At 45.0% G+C, this 22,271-nt stretch overlaps 2 protein-coding genes across 5 annotated transcripts in view; both read left to right on the top strand.

The window, feature by feature from the left end:
• The first annotated feature begins 2,271 nt into the window (after positions 1–2,271).
• septin2 (septin 2) lies at positions 2,272–12,868 on the top strand. 4 transcript variants are annotated; one of them, XM_048988426.1, is made up of 13 exons: positions 2,272–2,437; positions 3,879–3,918; positions 4,654–4,765; positions 5,720–5,806; positions 6,097–6,220; positions 7,219–7,353; positions 7,889–8,006; positions 8,799–8,900; positions 8,975–9,120; positions 9,278–9,400; positions 10,534–10,594; positions 10,925–11,020; positions 11,546–12,868. In XM_048988426.1, exons 2-12 carry the CDS (start codon positions 3,895–3,897, stop codon positions 11,009–11,011), a joined length of 1,119 nt encoding a protein of 372 aa, XP_048844383.1. In that variant the 5' UTR covers positions 2,272–2,437; positions 3,879–3,894; the 3' UTR covers positions 11,012–11,020; positions 11,546–12,868. The 4 variants fall into 4 exon arrangements, with proteins under 4 accessions (XP_048844383.1, XP_048844382.1, XP_048844385.1 ...); XM_048988425.1 differs by having other exon boundaries at positions 2,273–2,437; positions 4,651–4,765; XM_048988428.1 differs by having other exon boundaries at positions 2,276–2,437; positions 9,278–9,361.
• A 2,147-nt stretch (positions 12,869–15,015) lies between these two features.
• farp2 (FERM, RhoGEF and pleckstrin domain protein 2) overlaps positions 15,016–22,271 on the top strand; it is a 33,500-nt gene continuing 26,244 nt past the window's right edge. The window contains 2 exon segments of the mRNA XM_048990086.1: positions 15,016–15,131; positions 17,579–17,786. Coding sequence (XP_048846043.1) covers positions 17,604–17,786 — 183 coding nt within the window. The 5' untranslated portion in view covers positions 15,016–15,131; positions 17,579–17,603.

Genomic DNA, 22,271 nt, shown 5'->3' with positions numbered 1-22,271 from the left:
CATATTTTCAAAGGGGGCAAAAAAGGAAAGGGCTCTCTAAACAGTGGTGGGGAGCCGTAGTACATGCAGTTCACGTATTTGTGCATGCTGGTTGTAGCTTATGATGAAACGTTGTGTCGCGCCGTTCTTTCTCGGGCACTCGTTAAATGCTTTACGCCTGTGGTGTCTCTGATGGGGCATCTGTTTCAAAGTGCCTCTTTCATCTGAGAATACACTGCTAAAGAAGTATTGGCAGAATGTCAACGATTACACATATCTGTCATTAAATGAGATAAATCGCTTTCTTCGATGACACGTAGATGACTAATTTTATGATATTTTTTTAACGAAAGACGTAGTTTAGATTGAGTGGGCAATGGTCTCAATTATGATGCCAAAAAAAATCTCAAAAACGACCCTTCAAGACATTCAATTCCAGTCTGTCGTGTCATATACCGCAAACGATCACTTCCAACTTGTATCTACTGTCTATATATAAGTGTGTTATTCATTCCTAATGTGAATACTTCACCGGCAACATCTGACGTGCATTGCAGGAAACTCGCATTATTTACATTTCTCTGTATAAATGTCGCACCGACTCAGCCAACGCCCTGCCGTGAACAAAGTTTTTGCGAGTCCTCGTTTGCAACTATAATAATGAAACCTATTGTAGTTATTATAAGCTAATCATCCTATAAGATAAGTGAATATATATTAAAAATAAGGATAAATTACGATCATCCTGCAATCTAGGATAAAACTTGTGAAATCTGCTATTTCCATTTATATTTTGTGGTTTAGGTGATTTGTATGAAGAAAATGTTTTTATTTCGCTGTAATAGTTTTAGTTTTACAGTTACCACAAGGAGGAGATATTGCACTGCGTTCCATACAGAAAAAAAGGTATCTCGTCAGTTTGGGTGAGGCCTTTAACTGTTAAAAGGTTTAGTGTAAAAATTGTAGCCATTTCGTACTATAATTGTTAAGTTAATCATACTGATGTACTTACACAACAAATTTTCTGTAACCTCTTGGATTTCTCTTCATTTAAGTGACATTGTCAGGATTTGTTTTTTTTTTTTTTTACTTATCAGGCAGAGTCATTAAGTTCACCATTTCTTCTTCTGTAACACTGCCAATGGTGTGCATTCTTTACTACTTATTGCCTCGGTCAGTTGAACAGATGGAAAACATGAGCGTTTCACATCAGCTCTCATTTCCTTATCTACAGCTGAATCGAAAACCGATGCTTTGTGTTTGGCTCACCTGCTCCGGACTTTCCTCTGAGAGTCGCCATAGAGCGGGTGCTCAATTCTACCTGGATTAAACATCACCTTATCTTAGATGGCTCCACAATGGGAGACAGCCTCAAGATGCTCTGCAGTCTGCCCTCAGTGCTGCCCGTGAGCCTCATTAGGTCTCATCACTTGGGGCTATAGCTATAGCCCGGAGTATTTTAAAGCTAGTCCCAAGTATTTAACCCCTGATGCCAGTCTTCCTTCAAAAAAAAGTTAATCCCTGGGTAAACTTGTCTTAGCCCCCAATTTTTTTAATAGCTATTAATGCTCCTGCTGCTACCTAAGATAATGTCTTTCTCAGATATTAAATAAGACTTAAGATAGGAGGAGGTAAGGTGCATGCACTAACAGTGTGTTACTGCCTTACTGTTACTCCCATCATACCACCTCTTGGATGAGAACCTGAGTACAGCCATGTGGCAGGTGATACCTCAATACCACTAATCCAAATTGACCAGTGAGTTTTTTTTTCCAGTGGCTGTAGTGCCAATCCTGCCACCAACCCCAATATTCACTTGTAAATTGGAGAACCTCTTTGCAGGACTGGGTGTATATTAACATCATAGCCAGAACAAAGCAATTGCAGGTTAAGGGCCAAACAAAGTAGGATCACTGCTGGGATTCACAGGATTTGAACCAGCAACCTTTTGGTTATTAGCACAGATCCCTTGCCTCTGAGCCACAACTTTGCCTAAAATAGACAAGTCAATAAGTCTCTGAAACAGCATCATACATTATCATGGTTGCCATACATCAATAGTTAGAATTGACACTTAAAGGAGGACACAATTAATATGTATAGGAGGGGGAATAAATCAACATTTGCTTTAATTGCGGATATAAGGCCATAATTATAAATAAAGGTAATATTGTAATTTCAGTGTCTCGTATTATGACATAAAGGATTAAACCTCCGTACTGATAAAACGTGATTCTCCCCCAGTGCAGCAGTAACAGTTCCCAGCCTGAGCAGCGTGCTAAGCGCGCTGCATTGTGGGTCCTCGGAGGAGGCTGCCGGTGCATTGTGGGGCGTGCGCGAGTAGCTCCGGAATCTCTGGAATTCAACGGTTCGCTGGACCCTTCTGTACAGATATTTTAATAAAATAAGAGAGGAGAAAAAGCTTTAATCCGGAACACCGTGGTCGCCTCTATTTAAGGTAACCATTTTGCTGGTCCTTTAATTTTATATTTAGCGGTCATGTCGTTTTCTGCTGTTCGGCTTGTTTTTCCGGCCGCGGTAATATCTGGCTGCAGGCGGTAGCTAAGCGGCTGCCGCCTCCAAAGCGTTATTTTACCTGTTAGTAGTTAAACGACCAGTAAGCTCCAAACATCTTGTTAACGTTTTTCCCGATGGCTGATTTTTATTTTTATTTTTTTGTCCTTAGGATAAAAGTTTTAATTTTCTCTCGTTTTGGTACTTATACGTGTATAACGGGATCCCATTATCTGTGGCACCCGTTTCAAAATGATGTCAGGGGATGCGCGTCTAATGGAGCATTATACAGTTCGACGGCTATGCCCGAATTATCACTGAAATTTTCGTTATTGACGCCTTCGTTTTATCGACGGGCAGTTTTCCATAATTGTATCGCTTCTTTAGCGGAATAGTCAACCTGAAATTCGAAATAAAAGCGTCTGACTGCTAGCGTTAACTTTTAAGTACTTATTTCCTGTATTGTAACCAGATGATTGCTTTTGTTTTGCAAAAATGTAGGCAGAACGTGAAGATTTTAATAACCCTTTAAGCTGCTGTTTTTTGACTACGTCCGCTATAAATCCACGCCCCATATTCAGAAAATACGGGCCACGTCCGAAGTCTGCTCAGTAATTCTTCACTTGATTCTCTGTCGCTCTTCCCGTACTCTTTTGTAATTAAACATTTTATCGACACAGACGTGTCCTTTTATTATATGCTTTAAATGATGCATTTGTGGGATTCAAAAAATGTCTCCACCAGTGTACAGCTGAATTTAGGATGCTTAAGATCTTGTTTTTAATTCTCTAAATTTTGCAAAATACTGTGCTTGAATGGATATAACAGTCAGTGTTACTCCTAAGTCTCCTTGAGAAGTACCTGGCTGTGGTAGTGACAGTCACCACCATGCGGTGTTACAAGTCTGATTGGCAGACTGCATTATAGCACATTTTGTGAGTTCTTGACACTTATAGCACATTTTGTGAGTTCTTGACACTAAGTTCTCCTGGACCCCAAAACAAAAAAAAAATCATCTGGCTGTTTTTGTGCCATAGCAGGTCATCGCTAAAGAAAACGTTTCTCAAACCTTTGTAGAGTGAGTTTAAGTGCAGCAGTCCGGGCTTTTAATTGAACCTGGCCTTCTACCGGTAAGGTTCCATTACCGGTTGGAAGTGAAAGTACTGCTGCATAGACAGGCGGATGTGGCTTGGCGGCTAAGCACAAGCAGGGACACTTCCTTCTATGGTCGTTTTTTCAGAAGCCGTAATTGTGATATGTCGTAGCTGCCTTTTCTCTTTGAATCACCATTTTATTCAGGGCTAGGTTTACAGATCCTAGGTGCAATTTTTAAACACTTGATTTTTTTTTGGCTGCTGTGACCATTTGCGTTTTTTATTTCCTAGGTTCCGATTGCTCAAAATGTCGCAGGCCGAAAAACTCAAGGTATGTTACCACTGCATTTCCCTTCATTCATTAGTGATGTCAGATGGATATTTTGCTTTAATGTATGTCACTTGTTTAGAAGAATTAAGACAAACGATACTGGTTTTTACCGTCAGACTCGTCGCATCTGCATGCACCCTGTTTTTGCTAGCTTGCCTATTTTGGAGAAGTACTCTAGGAAATTGAAATGACAAGCCAGGAGCAGCTGTTTTTAAAATAGTCCTTCCATTTTGCCTCTCTGCTCGAGGAAGGATTTGTCCAGCAGTGAGCCTTCCTGCTTTCTGACATGCCTGAGTGGGCTGAATTTAAGATGGCCTTTGACCCAGGCTTCCTAGTGAGAAAGCACTGGGGTGGGGTCTGGACTGGGGGGCTGGGGGACTGGGGGGGGGGTGATCTGACATTCCTGGAGCTGGGAAGTTAATCTATTATACTTTGCTTGTTGATTAATCATTTTGTTGGTACCGGAATAATACTTCATGTTTGTTTTTGGATAATGGGCAGTTTACATTCTCCTGAATATGCAACTAAAGGATGATTAATTGTGGAGTATAAAATCCACCCCCCCCTCCCATAATCCCTTGCAACATAATGTAGATGTTCCTTGTCTGTAAAACAAACATAGCCTTTGTGGAATGTGGTCAGGATGTAAGAGGAATTAGAAGCATGGTTTTGTTTTCGATTGCCGTTCTGTGCCTCTGCTGCCACCAGTTTCCATTCTGACTCGTCTTTCAGCAGGGTCAGTTCACCAATCCAGAGACTCCAGGATATGTTGGCTTTGCCAATCTGCCAAACCAAGTCCACCGCAAGTCTGTAAAAAAGGGCTTTGAGTTCACCCTCATGGTAGTCGGTAAGTTGTGGTCTGACCTCTGGCACACAAATTCTCAGTGGAGTAAGTGGGGGACAGGCTTTCAGGCCTTGCTAAGCTGTCTTTTATTATATTTGTTTATTGCCCTGTTTGATTATTGAATGGTTGCTTGATGATGATTTAGGAATTCCAGATATATAGGCACGATGCATATTATATTCCAGATGCATATTAGTTTATCTGTGGAAACCGTTTACTCTTTCTACCCCCGGTTTCCATCTTGAGCATCTTGAGGTTTGTATACTGTGTGAGCATGAGCAGGGTGAAACATGTGACCTCACATGATGCTCCTGTTGCTTTTCACCCTCGACCGGTACATAAAAACATTTAAGAAGTGAAGCAGTCTGCATTTTCTGAAAGTTCTTCGTTAAGGCCTCGCTGTGGCCCCTGCAATACTTGAGATTCATCTGGGCTCTGCATCTGGTGTCAGATGTGCCGTTTCCCTCAGTCCAGCTGCACACTGTTGCTATATACAGTGATGGCTGTTGTTTAAAACAGGATTTGTTCCCAAGAGGATCTGTAGGGCTGGGGAGGGACCGGCCCTCAGAATATAACCATTGTGTGTAGTCATCCTCCTCTTTTAACCAAAACGCTGCAAAATTTTGCTGTCTGCTTCTAATTCACTTTGATCTTAATTTATTTTTATTTAATTTTAAGAAAAATGTCTCTGATCTCTTGCCAAACACTGTATGTAAGGATGTTTTAATAACCTCAGTAAACATGCCTTGCACAGAAAACTCGGCACACAGATTTTGTTTTCATGTTAGCAAATTTCTGTGAAGTCTGCGTCATTATTCTAATGGGGGTGTTTTAAATCACTTAACATTTTTCATCCAGACTGCTGTTGATTCGCTCTTTGCAGCCTAAGTTGTCTGGGTTACGGTGGTCACCCGACAGACCAAGACGTGTAATGCCTGTCGTTCTTTTCCCTACTAGGGGAGTCTGGACTGGGCAAGTCAACTCTGATAAACAGCCTGTTCCTCACGGATCTCTACCCCGAAAGAGTAATTCCAGGAGCAGCAGGCAAGGGGCTTTCAGCAAAATGTCACATCATCGTTTTTGCTCTTGATGCTATTAATAATCAGAGTATTCTGTGGGCATCTATTTATTTGCAAAGAGAAGTTGTCCTGCAGAAAATGTATGGAGTTCCTGTTTTATTTGTTCTAAAAATAATTTGACCGCCAAAGGCCAGAAGAGCGCATGGTTTTCCTGGTTCCTGTATAGAACAGGAGTGTACCTCTGCTGGGTAGCACCATTTGGGATTCCAGTGTGGGGGACAAAGACGCAATGTCTTTTTTTTTTTCTATATGCAGAGAAAATAGAGCGAACGGTGCAGATCGAGGCTTCCACGGTGGAGATTGAGGAGCGGGGGGTCAAGCTGCGCCTGACCGTGGTGGACACCCCCGGATACGGAGACGCCATCAACAGCCAAGACTGGTATCCCAGCCCTTTATCTGTCTCTTTGTACGCAGCTGGGCTAGTTTACACCCCCATGTCTGCGACTTGCTCCCAGTGTTTCAAACTGAAATCAGACTAAGACGGTCTGCTTTGCTTTGCATGAACACATCCGCTCATACTGAGCACAGTATGGAAGGGTGTTAAGGTGTATGTTGCTTTAGAAGAGGTCTGCCGTGCTGAGTCACTTGAGAAGAGTCATGGAGGGCATGTTCCCCTTTCCTGCAGCGTGTCGTGGCTGATTCTGCTCGGGAAAAGCCAGGCCACGCGTCAGGAAGCGCTTCCTCTAACCCCTTTGCCTCCAGTCTGATATAATTCAGGCCGGCTAATGGAGCCACACGTGATGTGCAAGATGCACACCCCAGGCCATTTTTTTTTTTCAGTGTCTGCGAGTCAAATATGCAATTCGCGCTCAAGTTGTCTCACTAGCTTCCTGCTTTGTTTGGAAGTTGTTGTGTAGCTTCTGCTCCGATGCCGGTCACACTCGTACCTGGGCACTCACCGGAAGCTCGCCTAGCTGCGCTCATGCCTAGTCCACTTGTCAGCTGCATGTGTGCTTGCGATGTGCCTCGCTTGCGCAAAAACGTCTGCTATGTAATGTAAATGTAAACGATCAGGCCTGGGCGGAGGGGGGGGCGCCCCTGTGAGCCTCACTGACTGGACCCTTCAGCAGCGAAGAGCGATTAAGCAGTGACTGGCCTCCAGTAGTTCATTGCAGCTCCGAGAGGGATTTCGGTGGCTCACACTTCCACTCCTTTTCTCAGAGGTGTTTCATGTTGAGGCTGCACAGGAAGCATCTGCAGACTAGTCAGAAATCTGTCTTTCTCACATTACCACTCTTTTTTTTTTTTTTTTCTTCTTCAAAGGGCCATACCATTCCTGCTTGTGTCGGGGGGTTTTTAGTGGTCACATTTGTCAATCTGGGACAGCACGCTTTGAAGACATTAATTTACTTTTGTCTTCTTCTGACCCAATTGCAGTTTCAGCACCATAATTTCCTATATTGATGACCAATTTGAGCGCTACCTTCACGACGAGAGCGGCCTCAATCGCCGACACATTGTGGACAACCGTGTGCACTGCTGTTTCTATTTCATATCCCCTCTGGGACATGGGTGAGTGTCTCACCGGTGCCACCTGGTGGCAGTTTTTCCCCCATGAGAACTTCGTGGTTTCCTTTTTGGCTTAACCATTGGTTAAGTTTGCCTGTGATGTAATCAGGCATGGTGAATTGTTACACTGCAGCATTTATCTCTTTAATTAAAATCTTTAGCATTTCCAGTCTTACATTTATTAATTCGCATATGCATCTTATAATACAGGCATTACTGTCTTTCTTGATATTTTTTGGTATCCTTAGCGATACAGCAGATGTCTCTTGCGAATTGAGATCCAGGATTCTTGGCATGCAGTACATTTACTGTGCAGATAAATAAAACAGAAACGTTACCGAATAGTAATAAAATTTGTCAGGAGATACAAAGCGAAAGAGTGAAGGTCCGCAGTCAGAACCTGTCATTTATCCCTGATGGTTTAGCGGCATCAGGCTCCTTGGAAACTCAAGCAGAAAATTGAGACATAAAACAATGAAATGGTTCGGTGTCTCCCTCCGACAATAAAGCATGACTTTGCGGCACTTTTGCCCCGCAGCCTGAAGCCTCTGGACGTTCAGTTCATGAAGGCGATTCACAACAAGGTCAACGTGGTGCCTGTCATCGCTAAAGCCGACACCCTCACGCTGAAAGAGCGCGAGAGGCTCAAGCGCAGGGTAGGTGCCCCTCCCCAGGCATCAGTGCCATGTCCTTTCTCCCGTTAAGGGTTCTGTGGCACACTGCCCGTATGCTATTAAGACTTCACATACCAGCTTGGAGGTAACCAGGAATGCGGATGTGCCACCCAATAACTCCACTTAAGGGCAAGCGCACTGAGACACTGCACACTTCGGTGACGTATGCAAAGTATGCAAGTGCATGTGAAGGGCTCAAGGGCACAGGGATTTCTCAAAAGCAGTGGGCACACTTGATATCTAACGAGGTGAATAAGAGACCCGCTACAGCCGTGTTATTTGTGTTGGTTGTGTTTGAGGTCGTTCAATGTTGTCCAGGCTATGTAAACATTTATACAACTTTTATAACTAGGTTATAAAACTTTTATAACTAGGTTATACAACTTTGCACACTTGAGTATTTTTAGGAAGCGCGATGTACTTCCTCGTCGTCGATATAAACATTAGTCATCACTGATGCGGTGCATTGTAGTCTATATACTAACCAAAGACCACTACCATGTAGTATTTGCAAAAGTGTGGATAAGGTGCACATTAAGCACACTGCACTTGATTTATCTGAGGAATGGGACACCCTTGGACACTTGCATTAAGCGTGTGAATGCACCCGCCACATGTAGTAGTGTGTACGTCATTGGGATTAAGCCATTAACAGTATTGCAGCAGAAGCTAGTGGTTTGGTTATTAGTTTGCTGGTTTATTTGTTTGTTTTGAAATAGTTCCTGTCACTTCCCTAAACCAGACACTGACCTACTCTCTTTCCTCTGGTTGCAGATTTTAGACGAGATCGACGAGCACGGCATCAAGATCTACCATCTCCCCGATGCCGAGTCCGATGAAGATGAGGATTTCAAGGAACAGACGAGAGTTCTGAAGGTACGCCACGTTCACAGACACCTTGCAGGTCGAATCTGACGCCCGTTTGAGCGCAACCTGCTCTGTCCCTCCAGACCAGCATCCCATTCGCCGTGGTGGGATCCAACCAGCAGATAGAGGCCAAAGGCAAGAAGGTGCGGGGCCGGCTGTACCCCTGGGGCGTGGTGGAGGTGGAGAACCCCGAACACAACGATTTCCTCAAGCTGCGCACCATGTTAATGTAAGTGTTACACCGATGTCGTGCATAATCTCCACAAATCAAGACTGCAGTTATCTGATTTTATTTAGCAGCTTCTACAATGTGGAATGTGTGTTTATGAGGTAGGACATGCAATATCGGAATTTTGACTGATAGATCCGGCCCCCTGTCTCTCCAGCACCCACATGCAGGACCTCCAGGAAGTGACTCAGGACCTGCACTACGAGAACTTCCGCTCCGAGCGCCTCAAGCGAGGCGGCAGGTTGTCCTCACATGGTTACATTCTTCCTCTCTCGCCTGCGTACGTACCTCTCTCTCTGCCTGTCCTTTCTGCACCCCCATTGTCCTCCCTGGGGCAAAGTGCCATCGTCAGGCCCAGAGGGGGCCCACACCCTCCCCATAAATGGGGGCCAATTCCAAGGAACCGGATTCCAGACCAGTTCTTAGCCATCTGATATTTTCCTGGAAGGTGTCCATGGTCGACATCCGCAGGGATCTCGTCCTCCCTGCTTCGAGTTTGTGATGCATTCTAACGGCAAAGCTGAAACAAAGCCGTTCTATTAAACAGTCGGCGAAAGTTTGGGCTTAACGGGGGTCACGTTATGCGATTTTCATGCGCGTAAAGCAACAGCTAGCTAGTAATTGTGCGAGGTGGGTCTGGTTTCTCACCTGCACTAAGTGGGGGAGATAGCTGTCCCACTGTGACAGAGTTTAAGTTTAGTGCCAAAGCAGGAGTTTCAGTTACGGTTTTAGTCTGAAAGCGGCTTTGTACTCCACCTCTTTTTGCTCTGATATTTTAGTGTCAGATGTCAGCCTGTTCTCAGGAACCCCAAAAACAGATGTTTATCTTTTAACACAAAAATACTGTGGTATAACTGTCCCTCAGTTCTAAGAATGAACTTTTTTAAAAATGCACTTGTATACAGTTGACAGTGCCTGGAGTTGCGGGAGCGTCGTGCAGCTATCAGGTGCCCAGCGCACACTCTTAGATCGTCTTTGAATCCCCGACGTTCACTGATCCTGTGAATCAGCAGGTCTTTGACCACGGGGCCGGGGAGCTGCCCACCGGGGAGGCAGGGGGTGAAGGTACCACTGGTGGGGGGTAGGGGGGCACCTCCTGACTCAACCCCCCCCCAGCTTTTCTGTTTAACAGCTTTTGCTGCTTTGCCTCCTCCGCTCTCCGCTTCGCTCCTCCGCTCTCCACTACGCTCCTCCGCTCCGCATTCACTCACTCTCTGCCCTTCCTTCCTGTATATACCCAGGAGTTCTTCACAGAGCCCCTCGACCGCTCGCTTATATTGAGCATATTGTCACATTTATGGGCTTTAAATCATGCAAGTACTGTTGTATCACGCTCATGTGATGGCCCAGAGTCGGCTCAGCTTCAGTAAGCACAGATAGTCCTCAGCCCGTCTCACTCTGAGTCTGTTTCAGGAAGGGTCCAGAGCCTGAGGAGATGGACAAGGACATAATCCTCCAGGAGAAGGAGGCAGAGGTAAGAAATATGCATGTCCTTCTCCACCACACCTGCCCTTCCTGTTCCAGGCCTGCTCGCTCAGCCTGGCTCTCCAGGGTTACCTTCTTCAGCTCCCGTAGCTCGACAAGCATTTTGCTAACAATGTGAAGGTTGTGGGTTAAAATCCTGGGCAGGACACAAACTATTATAATAACCCTTCCATCTAATGTGAACCACTTTGGTTTAGAGCCTCAGATAAATGATTAAGAATGAATGTAAGATTCTGGTTAAAGAACCGTCAAGCTCCTTGGCTTTCTGGGAAGCGAGGCACGCAGCTCACGGAATGAGTTTAACCTCGTTGGATTGCAGCTGCGGCGCATGCAGGAGATGATCGCCAAGATGCAAGCACAGATGCAGAAGCAGGGAGATGGAGACGGGGACGGTCAGCACATGTGAAGGGCCCTGGTGAGACTCCGCCCATCTGTCCCACATCCTGAACGAAAACGTAGTACCTAGTATTTAGCAATAAGTACCGGCAATTAGAGTCCGTGACCCTTCGAAAGTGATATGATGACTGTTCATTATGGTTTTCCAAAGAGTTTTCTTCTCTTCTGCGTTTTGCAGTTGATAGTATTGGGAATTTATCTGGAGGAAATGAGTTTAACCGTTTGTATGCCGTTTCTCCATTTTTAGCAAGTGCTTATTCGGCTCTGGTTTTCAGTGCTGGGGGGGAGTACATGGTGTAATGTAGGGTGCAGCTTGGGCCAAAGCTGGTCCGTCGCAGGGAAAGTCTCCCGGGAAACACACGCAGGACGAGGAAGAGCCTCTGGATTGTGGGAGGGGACACGAGAAAGCGGCAGGAAACCGGCGTGTCGCGCTCGTGAAAACACGTTACCGCTCCCAGGGCTGGATTCGACCGGTCGGCCCTGGGGCTTTGCAGCGATGACTCTTCCCAGCCTTTGTCTCATCATCTCTCTCATCTGCGCCTAGGTCCACTTCTGCTGCTTCGGGAGCCTGACGGTGGACCAGTTCATGTGTTACTGGAGCAGCTTGCCACTATGCCTCATATCCCACGCCTTTTAGAAACTTCGTCTTGTATGAGCAATACTGTCACATGTTTTCCATTTAAACTCTTTGTCTTAATTTTATTTAACTGAGCTGTGATATTAGGCTGTTCTAGTTACCAGTAAGAAAAGTATCCGTGAATATGGGGCACAGTTTTTTTAATGCAGTCATTGTGTTTTATTTTTTTTTCTTATGCTGAGAAAGCCAAATGCTGCTACTGTTCTGAAGTAGTGAGTTCCTGCTTGGTGTGTCTCTCCACTATCCCCCCCCCCCCCCCCCAAAAAAAAATAGCCTTAAAGTCGGGGGATTCCCGTTTTAGGCCTCCGTCCACCTTGATCGACATTACCTTGCACTCTGCCACCCCTCCGCTGAGGTCTGCAGTGCAGGTCACCAGCAGCTTGCAATGTGAAGGGGCAGCCAATGAAGGCTGCCAAGCCTGTGAATTTGCTCTTCTGCTGCGGAATTCTATGCTTAATATCAACAATATCTGTAGCAGGGAATACAGGACCACTAGGCTATTTTCAGCTTATTTTTTTATATCACAGTTGAGAGATTTTGAACTCATAGTATTAAAGCTCTGCAACTTATTTTCTTTGTTTTGAACTAACTCGTATCCTCGCGCCCTTGGCATCCTAAGGTATTTCCCGTGTTGTGATTTTAAAGCTGTGTTTGCACGTCATTATTACATAACACATTCCTAAGCAATGAAATAAACTGTACCTTTGAGACGTGTTCAGGTTGCAGTGCGTTCAGCAGCGCTGTCATTGAACTGTATGCTGTCACCGTCGTTGCCACGGTTTTGCAGATTTTCGGTGCACGGCGGCTCGTGCCAAAATGCCAGTTATATTGTGACCTGTGAACTTTGAACCCCTCCGTCCTAGGGAGGAGAAAAGAAAATCTTATGAATGAGTGCCCCCCCCCCCCCCCCGCCCCCCCCGGAAACCTTTACCCCACATTCAGCTGTAGCCAGCGGCAGCATTGGCTGCGTGTTTCGCTTCCTCCCGCTCCTGATGCGAGTTTCTGGATAATGACTAATTTCTCTAAGCATGGAAGCTCATGCCTCAGCCTGACCGTCAAACTGTAATCAGGGTTGTGGGGTGCCAGTCTGCCACCACAGTCGTATCCCAGTATATAACTGAGGCAAATATCTTTGTTTGTTCTGTTATTCAATCACTTTCAATAACCAAAAAAGACATGGATTTTGTCTTGTAATAAAATTTCTATTAAATCCACACTCTGATCTCTTAATTTCTGTTGTAGACGTATTTTTCTGCGTTATATTGAGTCTTGGTTGATGTCAAATGATAGTAAGCACATGGTAAAATGAAATCTTTTACTGAAGTGGGACATTAAATGCATCCCTTAAAGCATTTCTGCGTGTGTGAGCAGTGGCTTTGTGTCGCAGCGTTCGGCTGTCCTGAAGGATGTACTTGCACTGTTTAGAAGCGTGGTTAGCTGCACTGTAAATACAGTGATTTAACACATCTGTTCTCCATTCCTAAAAGCTTTGCAGAACCATGGGTAAGGGGGGTTGGCTTCAAACCGAACAGCAAATGTGAAGTTAAAAACATTCACAATTCATATTCCAGCAGGATTGAAGAGAGCTGAGCTTTTCAGAGTGAGACGTGAACAACAGCTGGTTATTGTGGCAAAACTGCAGCAGGTCCAAGTAGGCGGTAGACAACATAGCAGTGGGCCCATCGACTTGCTGTGTGAAGGTATCTTCGATCAAATACCGCCAGGGACCCTGTACTTAATTCAAAAACTGCTGTAGAAATGAAAATCACCTGAGATTAAAATTTCGGTGGCTGCATTTAAATGTAATAAGGGTAATCTTCATTCTGGGCTGTCCTTGCAGGGATATCAGCACTTTTGCAGATACACACGTAATTCAGGCTGCCCCAAAGAGAGCCCTCCAAATTTATTCTCTTTACTGGATGTGAATTCGATGCAGGTGCCAGCAATGCTGTCTGATCTGGCAAAGATATAGTCCTCTATATCTTTATGCTAGTTGGACAGTTTGATTTGTATTTATTTCCCGACTCATGCCTATGTTAGTTTTTTTTCTCACGTTCGAATAATACCTGTGGGTGTCATCGGTTGCGCTCGCAGGTTTATGACACCTGATACCTTGTCTTCAGAAATCGTAGTATATATATATATATAGTAAATATGCACCATCATGACATTAACATAAGGTTAATTTGCTAACTCAGGTTTTTGCCCTTGTCTACCTCTCTATAGATGAACGTTACTGATGATACTAGTAACTGCAGTGACAGGCAGTGAACACTAGGGGGCAAAATGGAATTATGGCTGCCTTGAGTCGAGGGTTGAAACGCGGCAGCTGTGGGTGTGGAGCGTGGAGTAAAGGCCGTGTCTTGTCACAGGAACAGTGATGCCCGTCTCATATGGCTGCCAGCTGGGTTTCACAACAGATTCCATTGTGCAGCTGCTCGCAGGTGAAAGACAGCACCATTGACATTGCCCACTGTGCACGATATCTTATGAAAATGTTACAATGAAATCAGATTATATACGCTCATATGTTTGAATGAAGTTTTTTTTCTTTTACGTGAACTTCATGAACTTATACTCCGTTTTAGTATGTGTATGCTTTATAGCTGTAGGGCTATCAGAGGCTTGAAAACACTTGGCTCACTGTAATCTTGAAAGAACTCATTAACAGGTACCATAAAGTAATCAAGTATTTCAGTCTCTGGGCCCCGTGATATGTGACTTATAGAGCCGTGTACTATGGTGTCAGTTATTGGGAACAGTGAGCATTTATGCCAGAATGTCATAAATACAATTCTCCCTCTACAAATCCCCAACCAGCCCACCTTCTCGTCAGCCGTGCTCCAGCTATATAAGCTGGGGAAGTCATGGTTTAATTAATTTTCTTTTCTTATTTGTTGGGCAGACGTGTGCTGCAACAGAGGTCCTTTGTTGCTGCGGTCTAAAATGGTGAACCCCCTTAGGGAAGGTGGAAGGCAGAGTTTTGGAGAAGCTCCAGATGACAGATCTGTCACATCATGTGACCAGTTCGCAGATTGAAAGTGGGCAAGGACTGTATGAACAAGTTCAGGCTTGACAGTGGGTTAGGTGCTGTATGCAAACAGATCACACTGACAAATTACTGTGGGAATGAGTGGGACAGAGGCTTTAATTAAGGTACACTCTGCACTTCAACTGCTATAATTTAAACAAAACTCTTACAGGCTGAGACAACACCTCTCGATATAAACACTGTTTTGAGTAGTCGACATTAGCTGGAAAACTGACGAATCACTATCAACGACTTGTTCCTTTTATGCAACCAATCAGTTATCACCCACAGGTAACACCATCCGCCAATGGTTACCAACTGTTTTAATTTGTAAACCAATCAGAATAGGAAATATCGTGGGATGTGTCCAATCAGCATTCTCCATTCCCTCGGTACGGTTTTGGGATGGCCGTCTGCGGGCTGCTGTAGAGAGTGTCGGAATAAAACGAAAAGAAAAATCAGGTATGAACTTCTCTTAATTAGTCATTGTACGGCTATTAAGCTGGTATTAAGTCGTTTTACTGTGAAAATGTCGTCGTTTCACTCAGTACGCACTTTGGGTTAACTGAAGCTTGCCGACGTGAGAAAAGAAGAAAAATCCCGTTTAAATAGGATTAGTTCAGCAAACTTTGTTCGGTGTTATATTCCGTCCGACTAGAATAACAAAGTAGCCCTTATCGTTATCGTTTATTTTTAATGTCGAGTATTTAAATAAGAACTCGGGAAGAAACTACGGAATGACACGCTTATGCTTAACTAAATACTTTCGCCGTTTGTACGCCTGGTGAGCACAGTTCTACTCGCCGAAGTTTAACTTTCAGCTGAAGGTAAAAATGGCCAAATGGAAATAAGAGCTTGAATTAATTGGTGTCAGGTTGACAAAGGAAATTTCCTGTGTAGTTTTTAAAAACGTATGCCTAAAATGTAAACGAGGGAAATTTGTTTTGTGCAGTTATATTACTGCATTTATATTTCTGATACTGAAGTACCTTTTATTGGCCAGCATTGTATTTCCTGCTCACTTTTCGTGTTAATGTGGAACTCTGGTATATTATAATGCAAAACTTTGTAAATGCAGCTTGAAATTTTAAGGGTGGGGGTGGGGGCGTCCCATGCATTTTTTTAAATGAATTTACAAGGTTTCAGTCGGCACTAAAAACTTGCAGGGGGGATAAATGAGGCGGATCTGCATGACTGTGTTCTGAGTCGGGAAAAGTGAGTAAATAAGCATATGGATCCGAGTCCAATGCAGAGCTCCAGACGAGATGCGTGGGTCTCCATCTTGCGTAGCCATGCGAACAAGCTGCAAGTTTGTGTGGAGTCGGGGTCTCGTCTCCACATGCTTTTTTTTTTTGGGGGGGGGGGTCATAAATCTGGCTGTTCTGTGCATCCTGCGTTGATTCACTGTGTGCATTGTTAGTCGCCTTGATGCAGCCTTTTTGTGTGTTTCTAATGTAATTAAAAATAAACGTGGTTTGCTCTTTTTAGTGTTGCTTCACTGTTCTGCTCGGATATGCTTAGAATTCCAAACGTCGAAGCAGAATTATTTTCTAATGGATCGGATGAATCGTATTTCGTATCGTCTGGCCATTATGAATTACCAGTGCTTTTTTGAGTGGCACGAGTTGATTATTATTTCCATGCTTTGGTTGCCCCAAACCTAGATTGAATGTTTACAACATAACTCCAGCCTGTCACTCATGAAAGGGCTTACATTTAACTGGCTCCTATAATCAAATTTACGTATCAGATGGCTTCCCAAATAACTAATGTACTTATACCTAGGTTCTCATGTCAGATTACACATGCTGTTAGCGATTAGGTTGCTTGGTATTTTAAGCATGTCAGAATTTGGAGACCATTTTAACACACTGGTGTTTTTGTCCATGGGAGTGATGTGAAAATGCAACGTGGTTCTATGAGTAAACTTCATTATTCAGTCTGCCAGTATGATAGATTTTTAACAATTTTGTCCCTTTACCTAAATTGCCAGTTTTTCTGCTATCTTTTTTTTTGAGGAATGAGCCTGCTGTGATGTTTAGTAATTTACTCAAACCTCTGGTGAATTCTTCCAGTTGAAGTCCTCTCTTTGACAAAGTAAGAATCTGTTAACCTGTGAAAGGCTCATTGTTATCAGCTCTTTGTTTCTATGTTGTACTGATAACAGCATATTGCAGTTCACGTGGTAGGCGGACCCCGGCCTGTCCAGAACAAAGAGCACCGCATGCAGTCTATCGATTGTTTGGTATATGAAAGCCGGCATTATCTGGCATTTTTTTTCCCCACTTGAAGTCGCGGGATTCCTGTATTCTTCTAGAACGACGGAATGTCGGGATACGGTAATAGGTTACTGTCAGATGACGTTGTTGACACTCGGACACTAAGTTGTGTACCTTAAGAGGGAGACCATAGAGCACTGGCTCTAGAGAGAGAGAGAACTCTTTCTATCTGTGGTGTGGCGATATGAATCATTGCGGCTGACCTGTTTGGAGCCGGCCTTTGAATTACTCACCGGTAATGAATTGGTAACTTAGTGCAAAGGTGCATCTGCTATTCTGATTCCAAGGAAATTGCCCTTTTTAATTCAGTCACTCAACGTGAATACCTTCATATAATAACCTCTGTCTATTTCTAAACCCTAATACAAGTAATTTCACTGACAACTGGACACTTACGGTAGAGGAAGGCAGATAGCCTTGGAAGGCAGCTAGACCTGCTGTCTATGTGGATAATCGCATCTGTCAATACTAAAATTTCGTTTCCCATAAAACATCTTGTTTCTTTGCATTGCTTTTTGATTGTGTGATAGGGAAGTTGAAAATTGATTATAGTCTTGTATGCTTTTGTCGTTCACTTGTCATTTGTCCATGGTGCGACTTGTTTCCTTTGTGTTCCTTGTGCCTTTTTAGGGTGCCGGAGTGCCGTAGGTGAGCAATGGGAGAGATCGAGGGCTCGTACCGCGCTCTGCCGACCCCCGGGACCCGTCTGGGCACCCAGACTAATGCTGGCATTAGTACCCTGGAGCAAGGCCAGAGCCTCAACTCAAAGAGCCAGGGCAAGGCGCTGCCACTGCGGGTTCAAGGGCTGGATGGCACACAGGATTTTTACGACATGGAGGTGAGTACTGTGGCAGGAGTGTCTTATACGCCGCTGACTCTGATCTTTCACGGTGGGCATCCTGCACTGGGCCGGCTGTGGCGATCTTTCACGGTGGGCGTCTTGCACCGGGCCGGCTGTGGCGATCTTTCACGGTGGGCGTCTTGCACCGGGCCGGCTGTGGCGATCTTTCACGGTGGGCGTCTTGCACCGGGCCGGCTGTGGCGATCTTTCACGGTGGGCGTCTTGCACCGGGCCGGCTGTGGCGATCTTTCACGGTGGGCGTCCTGCACCGGGCCGGCTGTGGCGATCTTTCACGGTGGCGGTTGTGTTTTTTTTTTTTGTCTCAAATCCACAGCACTGAACAGCTCCTGTTCTGTAATTGTCACTATACAAATTAACTTTTCTCCCTAGAGGGATAATTACTTTTTATCCTGGCACAACCCTCGTCAGGCATGTATCCTGCTGCTCTGGAGTAGCACAGGGCGCTGATCTTGCTTCAGGATACAGATCTTATTTGTAGAAGGCATCCTGAAATTGGAAAGCTGACTGGTAGCACATGGAACTTAAGCCCCGCCCAACTCCGGGCTCAGAGGTCGGCAGTATCTTGAAATCGGCTTGCTGCAGGCAAACGGTTGTATACAAGACTAGTTTCTAAACAGGATGACTCTTGTGGATCCTCTCCTTTCCCGTCTGAGTGTCCTCCAGTGCCAAGAGGGATTATCTGTCCACATATTTGTGTGTTTATTACAATGCGACTGCTTTATTTAGTAGCACTGTGGTAAGATTTAATGCTCCAACTTTGCTCTGGTCATGATTATACGGTATCTGCAGATAAGTAATTAAAAACCCTTGTAGATTGATGGCTGTGCTTGTGGCAGCCTGACAGAAGGGGATGCCGACCCCTCTTCGGTATTTGCAGTGGAACCATCAGCAGCCATTGGTACTGAGAAAGGAGTTTGACAGACCCACTGGCCCTCATCTCCACCATGTCCCGCCGAAGGCCCATATTGTCCCTGTACGCTGTTTGTTTAAATGGCTAATTTGACTTTTGCTGACTGATGAATGATGAAGGCAGTTTATGCAAATCTAGATCTCAAAACGGTGTCTAGCGCTTACAAGGCAGCAGCCCCGTCACGCACCCCGGTCTTCTGTTACCGCTGCTGGGCGTCGTGGCACCACGATACCAAAACTGTTGTTAATGGTTTTCTGGGAAAAGTGCCAGGGATTGCGGTTGGCTGGGTACTAGTTACCCCATTCCATTTTTAGGGCGCTGTGTTACCGTGGAGGTAATGGCCTTTCTCATAGCACATATCATTAAGAGAGGGATTGGATTCGTCCTGCACCCAATAAATTGGGGAAACCGATAGCCATATATAACTGAGTCCTTGGAAGTGTGGAGGCTTTTCCATGAAATCATTTACAAAAGTGTGGGCGGTGCTGGTCCTGCCGATTGGTTTGTTAGAGTGGAGTGCTACACATCTTCTGACTGACGACTTAAGTTATTCTCTTGTTTTTGTGAAGATTTGTCTGGAACGATTTCTGCCTTTGGGGTTACAGTGGTGTTGAAAGGTTCTAATGCTCAATATACTGATTTAACAACTTGGGGTGCACGGTGGTGCAGTGGTTAGTGCTGATGTTTCACGCTTCTGGGACGAGGGTTTGAGTCTTCGCCGTTGCTGTGCGTGTGGGGTTTGCGTGTCCTTCCCGTGTCGCTGTAGGATTTCCTCCGGGTACTCCTGTATCCCCCCCACCACAGTCCAAAAACATGCTGAGGTTAATTGCAGTTACCACATTGTCCATAGGTGTGAGTGAATGGTGTTTTTCAGGGCGCCCACTCCTGGGTCGTTACCTGCCTTGCACCCGTAGCTTCCAGGATGAGCTCCAGACCCCCCCTCTCAACCCTGAATAGGACAAGCTGTTAGACGATGGATGATTTATGAACTGTGTTTATGAGCTGTTTTTAACACTTTGTTGTGACGTTTTCAGCGCAACATGAACTTGGGAAGTTGTGTGGCCACTTTTGTTTTTGTTACGGTGGCAGGAGTTCAGCGTGTCGGCAGCCTTTCTTCCAGTTACTGGTCTCTCCCCTGCTTCACACATGCCCCGTTGCCACTCTTTGGTATTGGGTTGCTGAACGTCACAAGGCGATGTGCTTTATATAGCTCCCGGTCCTGTTTACATTCAGTGGGGGCGTTAGTGACTGTTTAACATGCTAGCCCAGTCCAGTGTTAGCGGTGTTGTTGCTTGAGACCATCCCTCCCCCCCCCCTTTTCTGATTTTATGGCGACAGAGATCTGTGTTGTTTAGCATACACCTCGAACCTGAGCTTATAACGTAGCGCCAGGGACCGGAGCTGAAATGCAGTCTTATTGTCTTACCTCATGTTAGAAATGTCTATTAGTGGAGGCAACGGCTTGTGCTAATTTTAGACGTTCTTTATATTCGACCGTAAACTTTCTTCCTTGCTGAAATTTCCCCCTAATGAGGTGAAACCAGGGGCGTTTTTGCGTAACAGTTGCTTGTGTGTCTGTATGGGAAACATTCTCGTAGAAATGAGCGAGTTGATCGTCCTTTTGTTGTAGCCGGTTAGTTTCATAGTGTCCAGCCACTGCTCACGTCCTGGTGAGACGGGTATCCATGGAGGTTGACGTCCCTTTGAGGTTTCCTGCCAGTCCCGTCCATTTTCGAGTCCCTTGTCCGCAGTTCAGGGAGAGTGTATGCTAAGGCCATTAGATTGTGGTCTGTACAGCTGGCTGCTGCTTTCGGAACATTGCTAAATTTAATGCCTGTTCTGCACGCTGCCATTTATTTCACTTTGGTGGTATTTAACTACAGTATTTTGTTAAAGTATATGCTTTGTCTTTTTAAACCCATTTAGCCACCCTGTGATTTTATTTATTTATTTTTTTTTCCCTTTTAGTTTTCATCTAAAAATACCTAACAGGCTGGGTGTCCATGTCTCTTTTGGGGACTTTGAAGCAGCTGGTGTCCAAAAGAACGTTGCATGCTGTTTCTTCACGAGTGCTGGTCTAGCTGTGAAAAGCGGCTCCAGAGCCAGACTTGTGGGTAAATGGTTGATTGCAGTCAGTCAGCTTGAGTTAATGCGAGAAGTATGTGGGGCTCCGGGTGTGTGGCGTTTGATGTGTAATTCATCCCTTTGCGTTAACACTGAGGTCTATTGGATGTGATCTGGGAAGGTTTGCCTGCCGTTCCTCGGCGTGCTGATTCCTGGCTCCGTCTCTGGTCTGACCAGACAGGCCTTCCTGAACCAGATGCCAGTACCGAGTCGTGGGCTGGACATTTGTTCATGACTGGCTCTGGTTTTGTTAACATGTCATCACACCGGCTGCAAATCAAGGGAAGCAAGTCGGCTAGAATGTATTATTACCAGGCTGGATGTGTCTGTCCCATACGCTGCAAGTCAGGGACCTCTGTAGCCTTTGTGCTTAAATAGCCTTGGAGAAAGTTGCCTTTTCATGCATTTTAATTACAACCATATGGGAGACACTATGACATCTGAATTCCGCCATGGCAATTCAGAGTGTGCTAGGCGTGCTCACGTGTGCATGGGACCATTGTGTGTGTTATTTTTTATTTTTTTTAATTAGTTGAGCTATATCAGGAAGTGAACGAGGACTCGCAGCCTCCTCCGCATCGTTGCGGAGTTTACACATGAATGTAAATGGAAATGACTCTCTCAGATCCCCCCCAAGAATTGTGTGAAGGAGTCGGGACGTTCCTTTTCTGTGCGGTTTTTAGTGTTCTCGCCTGGCTTGGTGAATGACTTTCATCAACCTGGTAAAAGTTTCTCCCCCTAGTTTCTTTCTGGGAATTTCCTGACTGGGAATCAGCCTTCCTGGGACCGGTGTTTGGTAAATGTTTCGTTGACCAGGTAATTCTTTGGGTGCTTGTGGTTTGGGTGAAATGTGGCGTAGTCAGACCCGTCCTTATTAAAGTTTGCTGTGTTCTCTGCATACGGTGGTCGTGTGGAGTTCTTTGGGCGTTAGATAAACCTTACAGCCGGCAGGAACTTCTGCCATCAGACGTGTTAAGTGTCACTGTGGTGTGATATTTTGACTGTGGAAATGCCTTGCGCGATGGTGCAGAAATGAAGATTGGGGGGGGCTTATTTCTTGGATGAGAAGGTCATTCGTCTCACTGCTTCAGGCACTTTCTGCTCTGCCATCTTTTGGGCGGACCTAATGCAGACACCTGCGGAACCAATAGAAACTCTCCACTTTGCAAAGCTTTGGAATATTGACACCAGTATGCCCCAGAATTCATTTTTGGTGTGTGAATTTGTGACGAGTTCGTATTTGAACCAGTTGATAATGTATCTGATATCAGGTGGGCTAATACGTAACCTCAGCATTTTGTCATCGTAAGATTTGCTCTATATATTTTGTTCTCCAGGCTTAAATGCTTGTTTCCTGGCAGTAGTGCCCTACAGAAACCTGAACCTGTTGATCACAGAATTGGTTCTCTAACCCCTTTAAGTCCATT

The sequence above is a fragment of the Brienomyrus brachyistius genome, chromosome 21, assembly GCF_023856365.1.
Source record: "Brienomyrus brachyistius isolate T26 chromosome 21, BBRACH_0.4, whole genome shotgun sequence".
Taxonomy (NCBI): Eukaryota; Metazoa; Chordata; class Actinopteri; order Osteoglossiformes; family Mormyridae; genus Brienomyrus; species Brienomyrus brachyistius.
Note: the sequence above shows the minus strand (reverse complement) of the source record. Positions and strands in the feature narration are given on the sequence as shown.